Raw genomic sequence first — 18,258 nt, 5'->3', positions numbered from 1 at the left:
ATGCCCTTCAATTCCTAGTTTTAGTTTTATTGGTCCTCCTTGTCGTCTTTTTCTCTACATTATCATCGTTGTCCGTCGCAGCTCTTCTCATCGACCTCCAAGGATCAACAAATTAGGGCTTGGACAACCTAGGGTTTGAACAGGCTAGGATTTTGGTGAGATTAGGTTTTGCCTCAGCTGCTCTCTATCGATAGCATAGGGGTTGCGCACCTCCTTTGCTGCCCACGTGGAAGGAGGTGGGGATGTGGTTAATCTTGTATAGATTTTCATGTCCTCACCATTCCTTATCCGGCCCAAGGCCACATCAATCCGCTGCTCCTTTTTTTTGGGGGGGGGGGGGTATGAGTACGTCAAAATTTAAAATTGAGAAGAGCAATTAATTAATGCAAAGAAATACTTTTATACTTGTTTTTAGAAATATATATATTGTGGCTTATTTAATTGATACGTCTTCTGAAGAGAGCCAAAAAGGTCCAGAGGCTCTCCCCCCCGAGCTGCATGGCTCTAAAGCCAGCTTTGCAATCAACACGTGGGTGTGGTGGGCGGGGGGCTCTCCCCTGGAGCTACATGGCTACAGGGCTTAAGAGCTGCCTGGGTATCCATCGCGGGGGGCTCTCCCCCGTAGCTGCATGGCTACAGGGCTTAAGAGCCGCCCCCACTTCTCCAACCTCGCCGCGCCCAGGGCCTCGGTGTCCCAGTAGGTGCGCAACACCCATTTCTTTACAGAGACAAAGGGTGCAAATGATCCCCTTATCACTGGAATCCCCGGCCTCCCCCCCATGCATCTGCATCTCCTCCCGAAGCTGTGGGATGAAGCCGACAAGTTCACGCAGTCTGGCACCCTATCCTCCACTTCTCCGACCTCGCCGCGCCCAGGGCCTTGGTGTCCCAGTAGGTGCGCAACACCCATTTCTTTACAGAGACAGAGGGTGCAAATGATCCCCTTATCACTGGAATCCCCGGCCTCCCCCCCACGCATCTGCATCTCCTCCCGAAGTTGTGGGATGAAGCCGGCAAGTTCACGCAGTCTGGTATCCATCGCGGGGGGCTCTCCCCCGTAGCTGCATGGCTACAGGGCTTAAGAGCCGCCCCAAGATATCCTCCACTTCTCTGACCTCGCCGCGCCCAGGGCCTCGGTGTCCCAGTAGGTGCGCAACACCCATTTCTTTACAGAGACAGAGGGTGCAAATGATCCCCTTATCACTGGAATCCCCGGCCTCCCCCCACGCAGTCTGGCACCCTACCTCCTGCTCAACTCTTTCCATGAGAGCAGGAGGGTGTAGTTGTGGACGCCCTCTCCTGCCGAATCCCAACCATTGCCATGGGACCCCTTGACACCAGGACGGACACCGCCTAGGAGGTGAAATGCAGTTGTCAGTGAGAAACTGGCAGTACGAAGATACCTGTGAGAGCTCGACGCGACCCGGACGTGATGAGACGATTGGAACGGCCGGAGGTGATGAACAGACTGGAACAGCAGAACGCTTGGAACAGTAGGCGAGTGTCACGTCCCGTCACGTCGCGGGAAGCGTGAACTTCACGCTTGTGGGAGAAGTGGCCATTTTGAAATAGTCCCCCCTCCTTTGCCCACGTGGAGGGAGGGCCACTCTCCCTTAATCCTGTATAGATACTAGGATCCAAGTGTGCAGTTATATATTTATAATAATAATTAATATAAAAAAGAAACCATATCGCCTGGAAAAGGCGTGAACCGAAGGTACTTAAAAGTGCACGTCCCATTGGTGGGCATGGTCACACGTGTAAAGTAACCAATCACTTAACACCACGAGTTGACTCAATCTTGTAGCTTTAGCCCTTGGCCGTACACAGACTTGGTCCTTGCCGTGACGCTTTTTCCCCGTACGGCATCGGCACGTGCCATGGACTAACTTTCTCATGTGCAACCTGCGTACATGCTTGCTCACGCGGGTCAGAAATGCACGCATTTTCGGCCACCAGTGGCCTGGAAATCTGTACGTATGGCGGCTGGCCCCATTTGAGATTGAGTCCCCCAGTGGCGACAGCACCTGGCACCAGCAACTAGTGGCATATGTGTGAACAGCCCCCATAATGACAAACAAGTCAAACCTCATGTCTATAAGCATCTTTGAAGTTTGCACCCTGACAATGTAAAAATTCCAACACAATCTTTGGGTCTGACTCAATCAATAGAGCCAGCAAGCCTAATTAATTAGACAAGATGCCTACAAAAATTGAGCAGTGGCTTCAATTGCCAAAAATCAGAGAAAATGCTTGTCCCTAGGCCTCATGTACTCTTGTCAAAAAATATGGTACAAAAATGAATGAATCTTGGGCATGTAACAATGAGCAGATTTCAATGGGTTTTGGAATGGGGTGGGGCGGCCCGAGCTGAGCTTGAATGCCCGCCGACAAAAGAGCATGTGCAAGATGATAAGCCTTGGCTACAGAAGGGCTAAACTCAATTGCCCATACATGTTCTCCAATGTGATTATCTAGCAGCCTAAACTTTTCATGGAGACTAAGCTCACTCAATTATGATTAACAATGGACTTAAAATGTGAACTATGACAGAGCAGCAGGTAGCCATTGTAAAAATGGTCTAATGCTGCAGCCAAAGCTTCAATAGGTATCCTAGCACTGTTGAGAGGAGTGCGAGGAATTGGGTCTCATGGCGTCAAAAAAATTGTAGTGAAGCAAAACCACCACCTCATCCAGATGAAATAGAGCTGCGATGGCATGGCTGCTGCCTGTAAATATCCACGATGGTTGGCATTCACTTGTGCCCCAGCCCACAGAGCACGAATGGGCTAAATCAGGATCAGGCAAAATGGTAAAAGTCACCCTTTGAGAGGTGCAGCAGAAGCAGCAATGGTCTCAGTGGCAGCTTCAAGAGGTTCCAAAGGGCTAAAGCTATAAAGGATCAGGCAAGCAAAATGGTATCAGTCACAGCTTCAAGAGGCTCAGCAGCAGCACCATGAATAGTATCAGTCACAACTTCCAGAGGCTCAGCAGGCTCAGCAGCATCAGTAGCACCACCACCAACATTATCAGTCGTGGTTTCATGAGGCTCAGCAGGCTCAGCAGCAACATCACCAACAGTATCAGTCATGGCTTCGAGAGGCTCAGCAACAACAGCATTAATGGTATCAGTTGCAACTTGGAGAGGCTCAGCAGCAGTAAGGGTGTCAGTGGCAGTTTCAAGAGGTTCAAATGGGAAAGAGATGGTATCAGTGGCAGTGTCAAGAGGTTCAAAAGGGAAAGAGATAGTATCAGTGGAAACTTCAAGAGGTTCAAAAGATGTAAAAATGGCACCAGAGGCAGCTTCAATTGGGACGAAAGAAAGAGCAGTAGTAGCTGATTGGCTTCGACTCTGACCATTGCTGCCGTAGGCCATGGCCTCCTCTAATACTACCACAATGTCTGTCATAGTGGGCCTTTCCTTACCCTCCAGCCTCACACACTTGGCAGCAAGCTGGGCAATGATCTCCAATGCTTTAAGCACATTAGCTGCAGGAGCACCTGGCCGTTGATCCAATACTGAGGCTAGATCATTGTTGACTATTCTGGGCACTGCAAAATCCACTATGTTCACAGGACCATGGCTCTGTTTGTGGATGGCACGCTCTCCTGTGAGGAGCTCAAGAAGGACGACACCAAAGCTGTAGACATCGCTTTTGGTGGTGAGGTGTTGAAGGCGGTAATACTCAGGATCCATGTAGCCTAGAGTGCCTGCTGCCATGAGAGAGAGATGTGAATTCTCACCAGGGCCAAAAGTGGAAAGCCCAAAATCCGAAACCCTCGCATTCCACCTGCTATCCAACAATATGTTGGAGCTCTTGATGTCTCTATGAATGATAGGCGGCAATGCATAGTTGTGAAGATACTCTACTCCTCTTGCTGCTTCAAGGGCTATCTTGATCCTCATCTGCCATGGCAAAACCCCACCTTCTCCCTTTAAATTGCCTCTTCCATGAAGATGATCATGAAGAGTGCCATTGGGCATGTAATCATATACTAGCATCCTCTCATCCTCTTCATCGCAGTAGCCCACCAAGCTCACCAAATGCTTGTGATGAAGCCTTGACAAAAACTCAAGCTCTGACTGAAAAGCACTCTCTTTCTCTTCCATCTTCCTATCATTGGCTACTGTTTCTTTCTCCCTCCTCTTGATTGCTACTTCTCTACCATCTGTTAGAATACCCCTATATACTATTCCAAAGCTCCCTGCTGCTATCTTGTTGTCCTCTGAGAAGCCCATTGTTGCCGCCTCCATGTCGTCTATGGTGAAGGCCTGTGACCTTCCTGAGGCAGCCTCTCCTCTGCCTCGCACTGACGATGTTGAGCTCCTCTGTCTCCTAATCACTCTGGATGAAGGCCTTGACAAGGCCCCTGCCCCACCTGTTGTAGAGTTGTGCACTCTGCCTTGAGAGCCATCAAAAGAAAACCCGATAGGCCCGTGGAATTTTGCCCACATGCACCACCCTACAGTCAGAAGGCCACAAAGTGCACCAAGAGCACCCAGGGCAACAAGAGCGATGAGGCCCTTACTCAACTTGTTCTGGATTACAATTCTGGTGGTTTGAGAGGGTGAAGGGGGTGGACTGCTTGTGGTTGGAGAGGGTGAAGGGGATGCACTGCTTGTTGTCGGCAACGGTGCACAAGTGATGTCGTGTTGAGATGTACATAGGCTTATCGGTTGGAAGGAGCTCTGGCATCCAATTCTGCAAAGTGTGCAAACATGGAGCTCAGGGCTAGAACATATACTGCTGTTGCCATTTGAGGGCTGAAAGCTCCCGGAATCACAAGTCAAGTCAGTGCAGGAACTGGGGATGGTTAAATTCAGAGGTAGTGGACTGCCGTCTCCAAATAAAGCACCCCAGCAGATGATGGAGAAGTTGACCAGGATCCCACACGTGAAGTCATCCCCCGCTGCAATGGTGGAAAATGTAAGGTTTGCAGGCGGTGAGGTTTTGTTCAAGCTACTGTCTCCCCAGCATATGACATTGTGGGAGAAGGCTTCGATTCCACAGCTATGGCGGTCACCCAGAGCAAGGGACAGAAACTGTTTGCCATCAGGGAATAGCAGCTGTTTGTAAGTGTTGTCCCCCCAACACTGTGGATTGGAAGAATCGGTGAGGCCACAGGCATGGCTGGAACCAGCCTGGATCGTACGGAAAGTCACATTTGGCCACTGAGCTACAACAGAGTTGCCCCAGCATTGCACTGTTCTGTCAGAGGATTTGATCCCACATACAAAATCACCACCAGAGGCAAGAGAGGAGAAAGCCTGCTGGGTAGGGATGCCCGACTTTATGCTGTCGTTTCTCCAGCATGTGGCAAAACTTCCGTTGGTGACTGCCGTAGAGTTTGCTGTCGTAGAAATCTCTGACAATGCACAGACATGGGAGGTTCCAGCAACAAGGTCAGAGTAAGCTTGGTCTTTAAGCCTTTTGGGGGAGCTGATGTTGTTAGTGTTCCAGCAAAGGGGGCGGCCACTGTCCCACCGGAGGCCACAGAAGAAACCTTTGCCACCGGAGATTCCCGAGTATGACACTTGGGAAGGCAAAGCGCTGGTAGCCGAATTGTTGGAAGAAGAATTCCAGCATTGTATGCTCTGTACAGGTCCCCGCATAATCCCACATACAAAAGCTCCTCCATTGCCATCATAGCTGACAGCTATGGTGGCCATTGAGCCCAGCCCACAAGCCCCACTGATCAGAAAGGCAAAAACCAAACATGTGTAAAACACTACCGAGCTTCTCACAATAGAGAAAATTACAAAGCTGGGTGGATTAAGAGTTGAAAGTCTGGCTAAACAGTGGTTAATCACTTCAATAAGGGCAACTGGGTAGCCATTTTTTGGTGGTAATCTGCTGACAGAGTGGTTAATGGCTGCAGGGTGGGAAGCCTTTGATGGCTTAAAAGATGATGTTGTAATTAAATACTGGCCGATCTTTGAAGTGTGGGTTTTAGCTACACCTGTGTAGCCATTTTCTGCTGCTTCCATCAGCAAGCTCGGGTGGGATGAGAGGGGTTCATTGGGTGTTGAGGGCAGCAAACCAGGTGGGTAGCCATTGCTCTCTACATGAGCAGGGGGCAAAGCAAAAAGCAGAAAGCAAACCTCATTTCTAAGGTAAATCAATGAGGCGGGCGATGGAAGGGAATGCAAAAACGAGTGTCGGGGAGAGGAGGGAGAAGAAGAAAACAAAAAAAAGTAGAAGCGTGGGGGTGTGGGCGATGGAGGGGGGAGTAAAAGGGGAAAAAAGCAGAGGGAAGTGAGGAGGGGAAGCAACAAAGATTGTGAGTGAAGTGTGGGGAGTTCTGTGCGGGGAGGGGGGATGGTAAGGGCGAGCACAGAGGCGACATTTGAGGGGTGACTCCGTGTGAGAAGTGTTCTCCGACCCAGTTTTTCAAATCACGATGATTGAAAAAGAAACCGTCTCTCTCCTCTCTCCCCTCTCTCTCTCCCTCTTCTAGCCTCTCCACCCTTCTCTCTCCTCTTCATTCAAACCTTCGTCTCTCCACCCTTCTCTCTCTTCATTCCCTCTCTTTGTTGACCGTCCTTTTCATTCATCTCCCCTCTCTTCATTCTCTCTCTTTGTCGACTCTCTCCATTCAAACCTTCTCTCTCTCTACACTTCTCTCTATACTACCCCCTCTCTTAGTTCTCTCTCTCTTTGGAGACTTCTTTCTCGTGCTCTTTTACTAGTTCTCTTCTAAACTCCCCTTTGACTCTTTCATCGTGCATCCAACCACATCGCCGTGTGACCCCCCTACTAAACCACACACTTAAAAGCTTCTACCCTACAAAGTCACTCCCCCCTTTCACACGTAACACTAGAAGCACCTACCATGGCCCTTTCTTTTCAACTCCCCTCATCAATATAGTTATTAATTACCCATTTATTTTATTCATTTTTGTGCACCCATATGCTTTCCACCTCGTCTGAACAACACCCTTCACTTTCAAATGTAGGTGGGCGCCTTTCACACTTGAAATTTTGAGGACCTCTCTAGAGGCCCCCCATTTCATTATTAACAAAATATAAGAAATGGCCTTGCCAACCACAAGGTCTTCAGACACACATTGCCCCTTGGCAAAGCAGATCCCAAATGTAGACCTACCCGACACATTGTTTAGTGGGATGTTTCTTTTGGTTCTTTGATTACATCATAATATAAGTAAGCTCTTCTAAAAGAAGATTCTCTTCTCTTTTGTTTCTCTTGAGTGCTAGTACAAACATTACACAAACTTTGTTTTTCAACTTTTGGTTTTTTGATTACTTCATAATATAAGTAAGCTCTTCTTTTTAAAGAAGGTTCTCTTGTGTGTTGTTTCTCTTGGGTGCTAGAACAAACATTAGACAAACTTTGTTTTTCAACCTTTAAGGTTGACCACTTTCACTTTTGCTTTTATTCACCATGTAAGTGAGTAGTATTTTAAAAAATTGATGGATGTATGGTTCCATGCTTGAATGATCCTTTTCTTAGTTTACTTGCTTGATTCATATGAAAAATACGTCGAAACTTTTTTTGAAGTTGGTTATGCTAATGATGAGACTCTCTTTTTTAAACCTAATAATGCTAATGACAGAACTTGCATCTATTATACACATACATTTACCTTAAGAGAGAAGGGAGGACAATTGGTCAACATATAAAGGGTGGGAAATCTATTAAGGTTTTGCACTTGAAAAATCTAGAAGAACACCATGAAGTTGATTATTAACTAGGGCTTGCGGGCGGCTTATGCCATTGAACAACGTGAATATGGGCTAACAACAACTACAAGGATTACAATTTGTTAGGTTGATGAGTATTTATGCTAGCATATAGTTGAGATTGACTACTACATGTGCTATGTGACAGGTCCCTAAGTGAGTCAATAGTCAAGAAACTTTTTTTTAGAAAACATACAAATTTCCATTTAACTTTCCATGAAGCTGGAAAGTAGCCTTACTTTTTAAAAATTTAAATTATTACTATAATTTTTTCAACCGGTTTAATTCCCTTATGAGAAACTCATAACCGCCAATTTTGAATTTTCAACTAGGTGAAGGATAAGGTCATAGATGAGGCTACCCTTTCTCGTGGTTGTTACTATCTAATGCTTTGCCAATTTGTTATATGTGGTAGCCTAAAACCTTCTTTTAAAAGAGCTTACTTATAGTATGATGTAATCAAATAACCAAAAGAAACATCCCAGTTTGTTCTATTATAATGTGTGTGTGTGTGTGAGAGAGAGAGAGAGAGAGAGGTTTCAAGCTCTCTCTCTCTCTCTACTCGTAGACCCTCTGTCTTCTCTCTCCTATCCTTTCTCTCTCTCTCTCTCTCTCTCTCTCTCTCTCTCTCTCTCACACACACACACACACACACACACACACACACACACCTTCCTCTTTGTAGTCCTCCTCTCTTTCTTCTCCTATCTCTCTCCTTAGACCTTTGGTCCTTTCTCCTCTCTCCCTCTTCATTCTATCCTTCTCTCTCTAGACCCTATGTCTTCTCTTCCTTCTCTCTCCTCTTCATTCAAACCTTCTCTCTCCACCCCACCCTTTCTCCTCTCCCTCTCTTTATTCTCTCTCTTTGTAGACTCTCCTTTCAAACCTTCTCACCCCTCTCTTCTCCATTTCTCTCTCTCTCCTTGTCATTCATCTCCCCTCTCTTCATTCTTTCTCTTTGTTGACTCTCTCTATTCAAACCTTCTCTCTTTCTCCATTTATCTCTAGACTACCACTCTCTTTGTCCTCTCTCTCTTTGCAGACTCTCTTCATTCTTTCTCTTTGTTGACTCTCTCCATTCAAACCTTCTCTCTTTCTCCATTTATCTCTAGACTACCACTCTCTTTGTCCTCTCTCTCTTTGCAGACTCTCTCTCCTAAGTATCTCCGTTCAAAACTACATGTCTCTCTCTCTCTCTCTCTCTCTCTCTCTCTCTCTCTCCTTTCCATTTTAGTTTTCTCTTCTCTTCTTGCTCGTGCTCTTTTACTAGTTCTTTTCTAGGCTTCCCGTTGACTCTTTCATCATACATCCAACCACATCATCGTGTGAGCTCCTCCTAAACCACACACTTAAAGCTTCCTACCCTAAAAACTCCCTCCTTTGAAACGTAACCCCTCTATAAACACCCACCACTAGAAGCACCTACCTCATTCTTAAAAAAATTAATTTAAAAAATCACTTAAAAATAGTATATTTCAATAATTCATCTTTAATTAGAATTATTTCCTTTCAACTCCCCTCATCAATATAGTTATTAGGTGCCCATTTATTTTACTCATTATTGTCTTTTAGAGTGCACCCATATGCTTTCCACCACACGTGCAAACAACACCCTTCACTTTCAAATGTAGGTGGGCGCCTTTCACACTTCAAATGTAGGTGGGCGCCTTTCACACTTTAAATTTTGAGGACCTCTCCCATTTCACTATTAACAAAATATAAGAGACGGCTTTGCAGACTATAGGGAAGGCACACGTTGTCTCTTAGCAAAGTATTAACAACAAACAACCCAAATGGATACGTACCCCAAACATTGTTTTCTTGGCAAAGCATTAGACAATAACATTCAGGAAAGGGTAGCCTCATCTATGATCTTATCCTTCACCTAGTTGAAAATTCAAAATTGGTGGCTATGAGTTGCTTAGAAGGGAATTCAACCAGTTGAAAAAAATATAGTAATAGTGTAAATTTTCAAAAAGTAAGGCTACTTTCCAACTTCATGGAAAGTTAAATGGAAATTTGTATGTTTTCTTAAAAAAACGTTTCTTGAATGTTGACTCTCTTAGAGACCTATCACATAGCACATGTAGTAGTCGGTCTCAAACTATATGCTAGTATAAATACTCATCAACCTTGACAATTATAGGCCTTGTAGTTATTGTTAGCCCATATTCATGTTGTTCAATGGCATAAGCCGCGTGGCCCTAGTTAATAATCAACTTCATGGTGTTCTTCTATCTTTTTCAAATGAAAAACCTTGATAGATATCCCACCCTTTATATGTTGACTGATTGCCCACCCTTCTCACTTAAGGTAAACCTTTGTGTATAATAGATGTAAGTTCTATTATTAGAATTATTAGCTTTAAAAATGTGAGTCTCATCATTAGCATAACCAACTTCCAAAAAGTTCTGACGTATTTTTCATATGAATTAAGCAAGAAAACAAAAGGAAAGAATCGTGCAAGCATGGAACCATATATCCATCAATTTTTTAAAATACTACTCACTTACATGGTGAATAAAAGAAAAAGAAAAAGTGGTCAACCTTAAAGGTTGAAAACAAAGTTTGTCTAGTGTTTGTACTAGCACTCAAGAGAAACAACATAAAAGAGAACCTTCTTTTAGAAGAGCTTACTTATATAATGATGTAATCAAATAACCAAAAGAAATGTCCCAATTTTTTATATTGATGTGATAGCCTAAAACCACACATTTTTATGAAGGCTTGGCTAAAAATGTGTTTTGATCATAATATTCTTTGGTTTTAAATCATATACACATGAACGCCAAAATATTGGAGTCATCCAATACTATGCAAATTGTAAAATCTAATGCTTTCTTTCATGCATGATTTATAAATCCCATTTTACTCTATCAAGGTTGAAAACATTTGAAAAGGCACCAACCAATGTATGGAGATGAAATACATTTACAATTTAGGTGTATCCAAGCATCCCCCCCCCCCTTCCCCCTTCTATTTTGAGCCCCTTTAAAAATGCAATCAATTGAGACTATTTTGAGCCCCTTTTTACTCTATCAAGGTTGAAAACATTTGGAAAGGCACCAACCAATGTATGGAGATGAAATACATTTACAATTTAGGTGTATCCAAGCATCCCCCCCCCCTTCCCCCTTCTATTTTGAGCCCCTTTAAAAATGCAATCAATTGAGACTTTTCACCAATAGTGTTTCTTCATTTGATAACTTACTATGTGTTGTGAGTTTTAATTCATACAAGGTTAGAAATTCTAAGAGGTTTTGGAATATTGAAAATATATGATGTGGAACATCATAATCTTTAAAGTTCAAGGTACGCAAATGACAAGCACTCTTTTAGAGGAACACCATCATAAAACATGTCTCGGTTACTTTTCTCTTATAAAATCTTTCATTTATAAGTTAATGGGCGGCATTATATAATGGAATACTCCTAACTCAAACAAGCTTCACCTTCCATGAGACTTTGTGAGATGTGTTGAGATGTCAAGCTCAACATGAGCTGACACTTATGATATGCCTGGGTGACCATTTTTGCCACTTACATCACTGGCATGTTTGGTAGAATGTTGACATGATAGATCTTCACTAGTGATTCTACAGCTGGGACTACACCAGCTCTACTAGTCCACCATTGAGTTATGGCATACTTATTTAGCCAGCTGACTCACTTAGCGTGTTCATATTATGGACCACATGTACATAGTAATTTAGTACTTTTGTTGTATTTCCCTTATCTTTTGTTAGAAGCTTTTTGTTGTGAAGAAGAAGAAGAACAATTTTTAGCCTTTCATCTTGTGTGTTCTCTTCTAGGGTTTGTGTGGAGTGTGTGTGTGCTTGCAAGAGCTCAAGCTCTCTCCCTCCCTGCATCTTTTCAAGATGTTCACAAGTTCATTTCTCCCCCAAAACGAGAGAGAGAGAGAGAGAGAGAGAGAGAGGTTTAGTTAAGGTCAAAGAAGGCATATTCTCTTGCACATTAGGGGGCATTTGAACATATTTTGGGCCTTTTGATAATGAAAGTAATTAGCAACAGACCAATAGGAATAGAGGATTGTGCACATTTGGTCTCCTTTGAATATAGGGAGGGAGACTAGGCTATAGGGAGGGGGACTAGGCTTTTAGTACTAATAATTATACTTGTCCCTCTAAAAAAGTAGGGGGTTTAGGGTAGGTATGGTCCCACCATTTTCGTGGCTTAAAAAATCCTTAAAATTTTGAAATTTTTGAGATTCCCCCAAAACTCACCTTTCCCCCCAAAAACCAATCTCAAATTTCATTGTAGTCAAAATTTTCATTTTTAAGTTCGCTTTCCCTCTTGAACATCCAAATTAAACTCTTCCTCCCTTCCTCTTCCATCTCTATCTCATTTGCCCAACCCTAATGGAACCATCAAGTGCAAAACCCTAATCTACATAGCATCTTCGCGTTTTCTTTCTCTATCTCATTTGCCCAACCTTAATCTTACTACTATAGCTTGACAATTGATATGTCTGAACCACGAAGAAGACAAAAAGATGAGATTGATGAGATCTCACTATACAATAAGAGGGACGATGATGGTGCTTGGGTTTTCCAGCAGCCTACTGCTATTGGTCCACCGAGTTTGACGACGAGATGTGATGGAGCTTCATTGGAAGGGTCATTTAGAGGGATTCAAAAAATCGAGCAATGGAGACCTAGTGGCCATTGTACATGTGTACACGACACGAGACATACATCTTTGTAAACAAACTCGATTCCCATACATTGTAAGTATCATAGGGAAGGAAGGAGGCTTGTGATATTACAATAACTACATCTTTCATGTTTAATGATCTTATTTTTGGGTTGTAGATATTTTTCCTTCCAACTTGACAGAGAAGCAACCAATACGAAGCCTTACCGGAACATTTCAAGCACTCCATGCAGACATTGGTGAGGCATTGTTTTCTTGTAAAACCAGTGCAGACCTTCTTAAGGAAAAGATCTTCTTTTACCGACACTCCTATGTGGTGCCAATGCATGATGGTGGGTTTGGTAAGCTAGAGATCATCACATCTCCTCTCCTCTCTTCTGTTGAATGGCCAACTCCTGATGCTTGGATGGTTATGGTTATGAAATCAAAGATGCTTTGTGACATACAAGGATCTTTGAAGTTTACAAAGCCATATCGATCTGTGGGTCTCAGTTGGGTATGTCCAATTCATCTTTTTATTAAGACGTTCAATCAATTTACTTTCTCACGAACACTTACCATGTTTGTGTGCAAGAAAGTACTAGGTGATGACATGGTTGCCTTGCTTGGAGAGCAGTGGGACATTGTAGAGGGGCAGCATAAGGATGATACATTCAAGTGCAAAATAGTAGAGTCCAGTGTTACATTTCGGTATCTTAAAGCTCGTGCTACCTTATACATTTGCTTTTATTTACGAACGGTGGATGAAGAAAAATAGTAGTTGGTCCCATTGCAAGCAGATGAACAAGTTGTTTTTCCTCTTGACATATGTGTTAGGTTACCCAATGGTGTGGTGGAAATTGTAAGTGCAAGCAGGCAATTGGAGCACCTCAATATATCATGGGAAGTGAAGATATAAGTGGGGCACAGTTCAAGGTGAAAAATAGAAAGATTCGAATGCAAATGGAGTCGAAGACCTTGGTAGATGCTGATTGGGAATATGATTGTATAAGCATGACTTAATAAGACAGCTTTGGAGTTTTTTATGAAGTCTCTTTAATCTTTGGATTTTATAAATTTACGTATGTAATTCATCAATGAAAAGTTTTGTCTTGTAATTGCTGTGTCTTTGTAATTTTTAAGGTTGTTCTTTTAGAATTACAATATTCAGACCTCTTTTTTATGAATCCCTTTAAGAGTTCTAATATTTTCCTTTTAGAGATGTACTCGAGTCATGAGATGACAATTATGGCACAATATCTCAAAACCATTACAAACTTAAGTACAAATGTGTTTTGAGTAAAAAACATCACAACATGAGAAGAGAATTTACATGCAAGATTATAAAATTAGAAAAAAATTTATAACTATTTACAATGATAAATAGGGAGGAGAATGAAGCTTTCTATTTTGTCTCCATTTCCTTTGGTTTTGTCTCCATGTCCCCCTTTGTCTTCTCTGGTTTTGTGGCCTCCTTTGTAAACTTGAACTTGAGTTCCTTCTTCTTAGCTTTCTTGCCAACACCCTTCTTGGCACCTACTTGAAGACCACTTTTCTTTGAGGTATTTCCTGCTTTAATACCTTTGGTTTCTTTATGTGTGCCTTGTTGAGGAGCACCCTTGGTTTCTTTTTGTACAGTTCCTTGTTGCTTAAACATAAAATGCTTTAAAGGTGAATGTAAAGGCATTTTCTTCTTCTTCTTAGATGGAGTGGCTTGCCTTGGGGGAGGTGGAGAATCTCGATCATTTGGAGTGATTGAATTATTCAAAATTGTATTGATAGCTCTTGCAAGAACACTCCACATCCAAAACTCGTGAGATCCAAGAGTCTGTCAAATTAAAAAAACTTCTCAGATTTAAGAACCAAGAACTACAGAAAATAAGTTCGAAAATTAAGTAAAAATTTACTGCAAAAATAGTGGGTGTTTAATTTAACCTACATTGCTATCAATCTCGGTATATTTAGATAAAATATATCTTCACACATTGGCAATAACTTGCCATCCACATGAGGTATAATCTTTTTGTAAAGCCACTAGTTGATTCTAAAACTTATACTCTGCCTCCTTTTTATAATTTGGATATTCATCTTCAATAGCTGCAATACCTCCTTTACATGCCCTATTAAAAACCAAATTTGAATATAAGGAAAAATAAATAATAAAGCTCAATATTCAAGTTATCAAGGAGAACTACTTACAAATTGAATATAAGGAAAAATAGAGAATAAAGTTTAATATTCAAGTTATTAAGGGAGAACTTACAATTTAATCTGCCCATGCATGCCAGTTAGACTGTTCCATGAAAATAACACTCCTTCTCAGAAGATTAATAACACAAGAACTCGATGGAAAAAAGAAAAAGATATAAGAAAGTAAATATCGTATGTCAAATATTTTCAAAACACAAAGGAATCATCAGTTTAGAGACAAACCTCTCTACATATGGCAAAACAACAAAACAAATGTTCTTATTTCTCATTGGCCTGAAATAGGATGCCAGCTCGGAAGTCTTCTTCTTCATATATCAATCAATGCAAGCGACACTAAGGGATCACCAATAAATATTTTGTTGACTTGATTTGGAAGCAATTCCTTTATAAGTGCCCTGCAAGAGTTTATGAAGATTCAATGAACAAAATATGAGAAAATATTAACATACGAGAAAATAAACATATAATAAAATATACATATGTGAAATGTAATACCTTATACACATGAAAACAACACTGTCATTGATCTCCACATCCTTATCTAAAAGCATGTAGAGGTCCCGAGGTGCAATATAGAGATAGTCTTCCTCCACTGTCCCAACATTGCAGATTCGTTGCCCTGGTACTTGGGCAAGCCTCTAAGTATTGGCTCCAGCTGCACAAGGGTCTCTAAGCTATCACACACATGTGAGACCTTTTCAATCACCTCCTCCTCCTTTTCCTTCACCTCCTCTTCCATCTCCTCCTCCTCCTCATAACTCTTATCATCTGGCTAAGATTTCTTAACCAACTTTCTTTTCCTTTTCTTCTTGGGAGGGGAAGTAACTTCTTCAACTTTACTATCATGTGTCTTTGATTTCCTTTTCAATATGCTAGGGGAATTGCAAGGATCTCAAAGGCTCTCCTATCCCTCATTGGTAAGGGATGAAGAAATTTATCAAACCTGTACCTCACCCTACTAACAAGTGTCATGTCTCTGTCCATCAAAGTGTCTCTTCTTACATGGGTAGCACATATGACGCTATCATTCTTGAAGTCTATAAGAAAGTATTCACAGGCTTCTTTTGAAGACATGCTAGTGCACTGCTTTGCCATCTATAATGTCTTTGTCCCTTGATACTGTCACTAACTGTTCTTACAATTCTAAGGAATGGTGCCCTAGGGATGAGCAGATGTGTAGCATCCTGTGCTTGCCTAATCTCAACAAACAATTTCTTTTGTCTGTGGAGGAAAGTTCTTATCGTGGATAAATTGATTCTGCCCTTTACTTGTTTCTTCTCTAATGGTTGCTTTGAAGTGGTTGCCTCTTGCTCTGGCACTAAATCTCTAGGAAGAGAGGGATCTGGGTAAACCATCCTCACAGTTTGCTTTGTAGTACAAGCCATACTGCGAGGAAGCCACGGTGTGATAGGAGATATCAGATCGTGCCAGATGTGTCTACTCGCGCCATGGGAGGAGGGTGAGAAGGTGTTAAGGGCGAGAGGCTAGCCGTCCACGGTACGATAGAAGGTTCTCGAGACTGTCGGATGTGTCTACTCGCGCCATGGGAGGAGGGTGAGAAGGTGTTGAGGGCGAGAGGCTAGCCGTCCACGGTACGATAGAAGGTTCTCGAGACTGTCGGATGTGTCTACTCGCGTCGTGGGAGGAGGGCGAGAAGGAATTCAGAGTGAGACTAGTCACTTTCGAGGGAGGACACTGTCCTCGGTGCGAAAAGCGTGATTGGACGAAGCTATTCACGCCGTCGAGGGAGGACGCTGTCCACGGTGCGAAAAGCGTGCTGAGTGCTTGACAGATGGTAGTATTCGCACCGTAGATGGAGATTACGGAATGGTACCCGATAAAACTTTCGTGCCGGATAAATTTTTTTGAATATTTTACCCATTTTATAGAATGCGATGTCATCATTGCAAGTGTGACGTAAGCCTTACAACGTGTCACTCCGGTGATGAGATTAGCCCTACACGTGTCACTTCGGTGATGATGTCAGTCCTACACGTGGCACTCTTGTGATGATGTCAGTCCTACACGTGGCACAATGGCACAATTTGTTGACGTCAGCCCTTCACTTCTGTCGTACATGTATGATGTCAGCCCTAATAAGATCTATATATATTCATGCCTTGTTTAAATTTAATTTTTTTAAAATTTTTATCCTTTTTGCCCCTTCCACACGCGCTTTATAGTTCTGTTCACCGTGCAATAAGAGGGTTTGTTTTATAGTTGTTTCTTTGTCCGTGCGCCGTGGATTGGCTTCCCTCGCATCTGCGGTTCATTGTGTGCGATAGACAATCCCACTTCTCACTAGTTATTTGTCATCGCGTTGCTAGCCAGCATGAAGCAAGTGGTTCACTCCTATGATCCTTTAGAAGATGTAGAGGCACTTGAAGAGGTAAAAGATGAGCCTAGTGCCCCTATTTGATTTATTAAGGAGAGCTGGGCACGATGAGCGTCTTCCAGATGTTGAGCCATGTTAGAGAGAGTGGGAGGCATATAGTAAATTTGTTAGTACAAAAATTATAAATGAGGGAAGCTCTCTCTAACATGGCAAGCTCCATGTTAGAGAGAGTGGGAGGCATATAGTAAATTTGTTAGTACAGAAATTATAAATGAGGGATCATCACAATATGTTCACATGCCTAGCTTTGCCCTATCCTCATCTGAAAAGAAGAGCATGTCAGGCAGGTGGGATGCCTATTCAGAAGATAAGAGGATAAAGATATGTCTTGAACACTGCCCTCTTCACAAGAAAAATTGCAAAGTTCTTGAGTACTACTTTGGATTTGTGGCTTATCTTTTTCTTCATGTAGACAAAGAGGACTACACAAAGGATGAACTGGAAGTTCAAAAGGGTCAAAAGGTTGCAAAAGCTTCATTTGTCTCACAGAGATTGAATCTGATGAGTGATGAAGTTATGGACCTAGTTTTTGGTGTGAGGAGAAGCTTCTAAGCACATGTTTTGATGTGGCAGATTTTAAGGCATCCACCACTGTTATTGATGAGGGATCATTTGTGCATGGAGAACACTTGAAATCAAACTTCATCCTCCCTGGGCTGCCCTCCTTTCTTATTAATGGCAAGAATTTTATTCTTCTCTCCCACATACAAAAGCTTTATAATTTAAGGGAGGATTATTGCCTTGTAATTATAGCAGATGGTTGTGAAACTGCCAAGGGGTTACTAGATGTGGAAAATGAACATAAAGAGGAGTTTCTAAAATTGGACACTGAAATGACAGAGAACTTCATTGAAGCCCCTAGAGCCATGTCATTGTGCTTTGAAAGAGCCAAGGAAACTGAATCTTCTCTTTCCACACAGAGCTAGAATTTCAAAATCTTCAAGAGGAGTTAGGAATTATTGAAATAGGAAGAGAGCCATTGCCCACCCTTGATCAAGGAAATGAAGAAGGATCCATCAACCTTTGGGTTGCATTGAAGTTGGAAGAGGATAAGAACCAGAAGGTAATTTATTTGTTCTTGAGTGAATTTATGTTTTGGTATTGACTGGATTTATGTGAAAGCTTATTCTTTGTTTATTGTAGATTGAGCTTGATGATGTTGATGGTTTTCTTGGATGTGGAGGTGCTACCCGTGTAAGAGTTGGTGCCAAGGTGTTGCTCTTGCACACTACATCCCATCTATTGACAAAGAAATATTTACTATCTACCCCCACAGCAAATATTCTAGTGATGCTG

General features: G+C 42.4%; 1 protein-coding gene across 1 annotated transcript; it reads right to left on the bottom strand.

The window, feature by feature from the left end:
• Positions 1–2,077: 2,077 nt before the first annotated feature.
• Positions 2,078–6,364, bottom strand: LOC147636932 (putative receptor protein kinase CRINKLY4). The gene has a single exon (XM_086800519.1). It carries the CDS (start codon positions 5,987–5,989, stop codon positions 2,903–2,905), a length of 3,087 nt encoding a protein of 1,028 aa, XP_086656645.1. The 5' UTR covers positions 5,990–6,364; the 3' UTR covers positions 2,078–2,902.
• Positions 6,365–18,258: the final 11,894 nt, after the last annotated feature.

This window comes from Cibotium barometz, chromosome 7 (assembly GCF_041138505.1).
Source record: "Cibotium barometz isolate CiBa-2024 chromosome 7, ASM4113850v1, whole genome shotgun sequence".
In the NCBI taxonomy this organism is placed as follows: Eukaryota; Viridiplantae; Streptophyta; class Polypodiopsida; order Cyatheales; family Cibotiaceae; genus Cibotium; species Cibotium barometz.
Note: the sequence above shows the minus strand (reverse complement) of the source record. Positions and strands in the feature narration are given on the sequence as shown.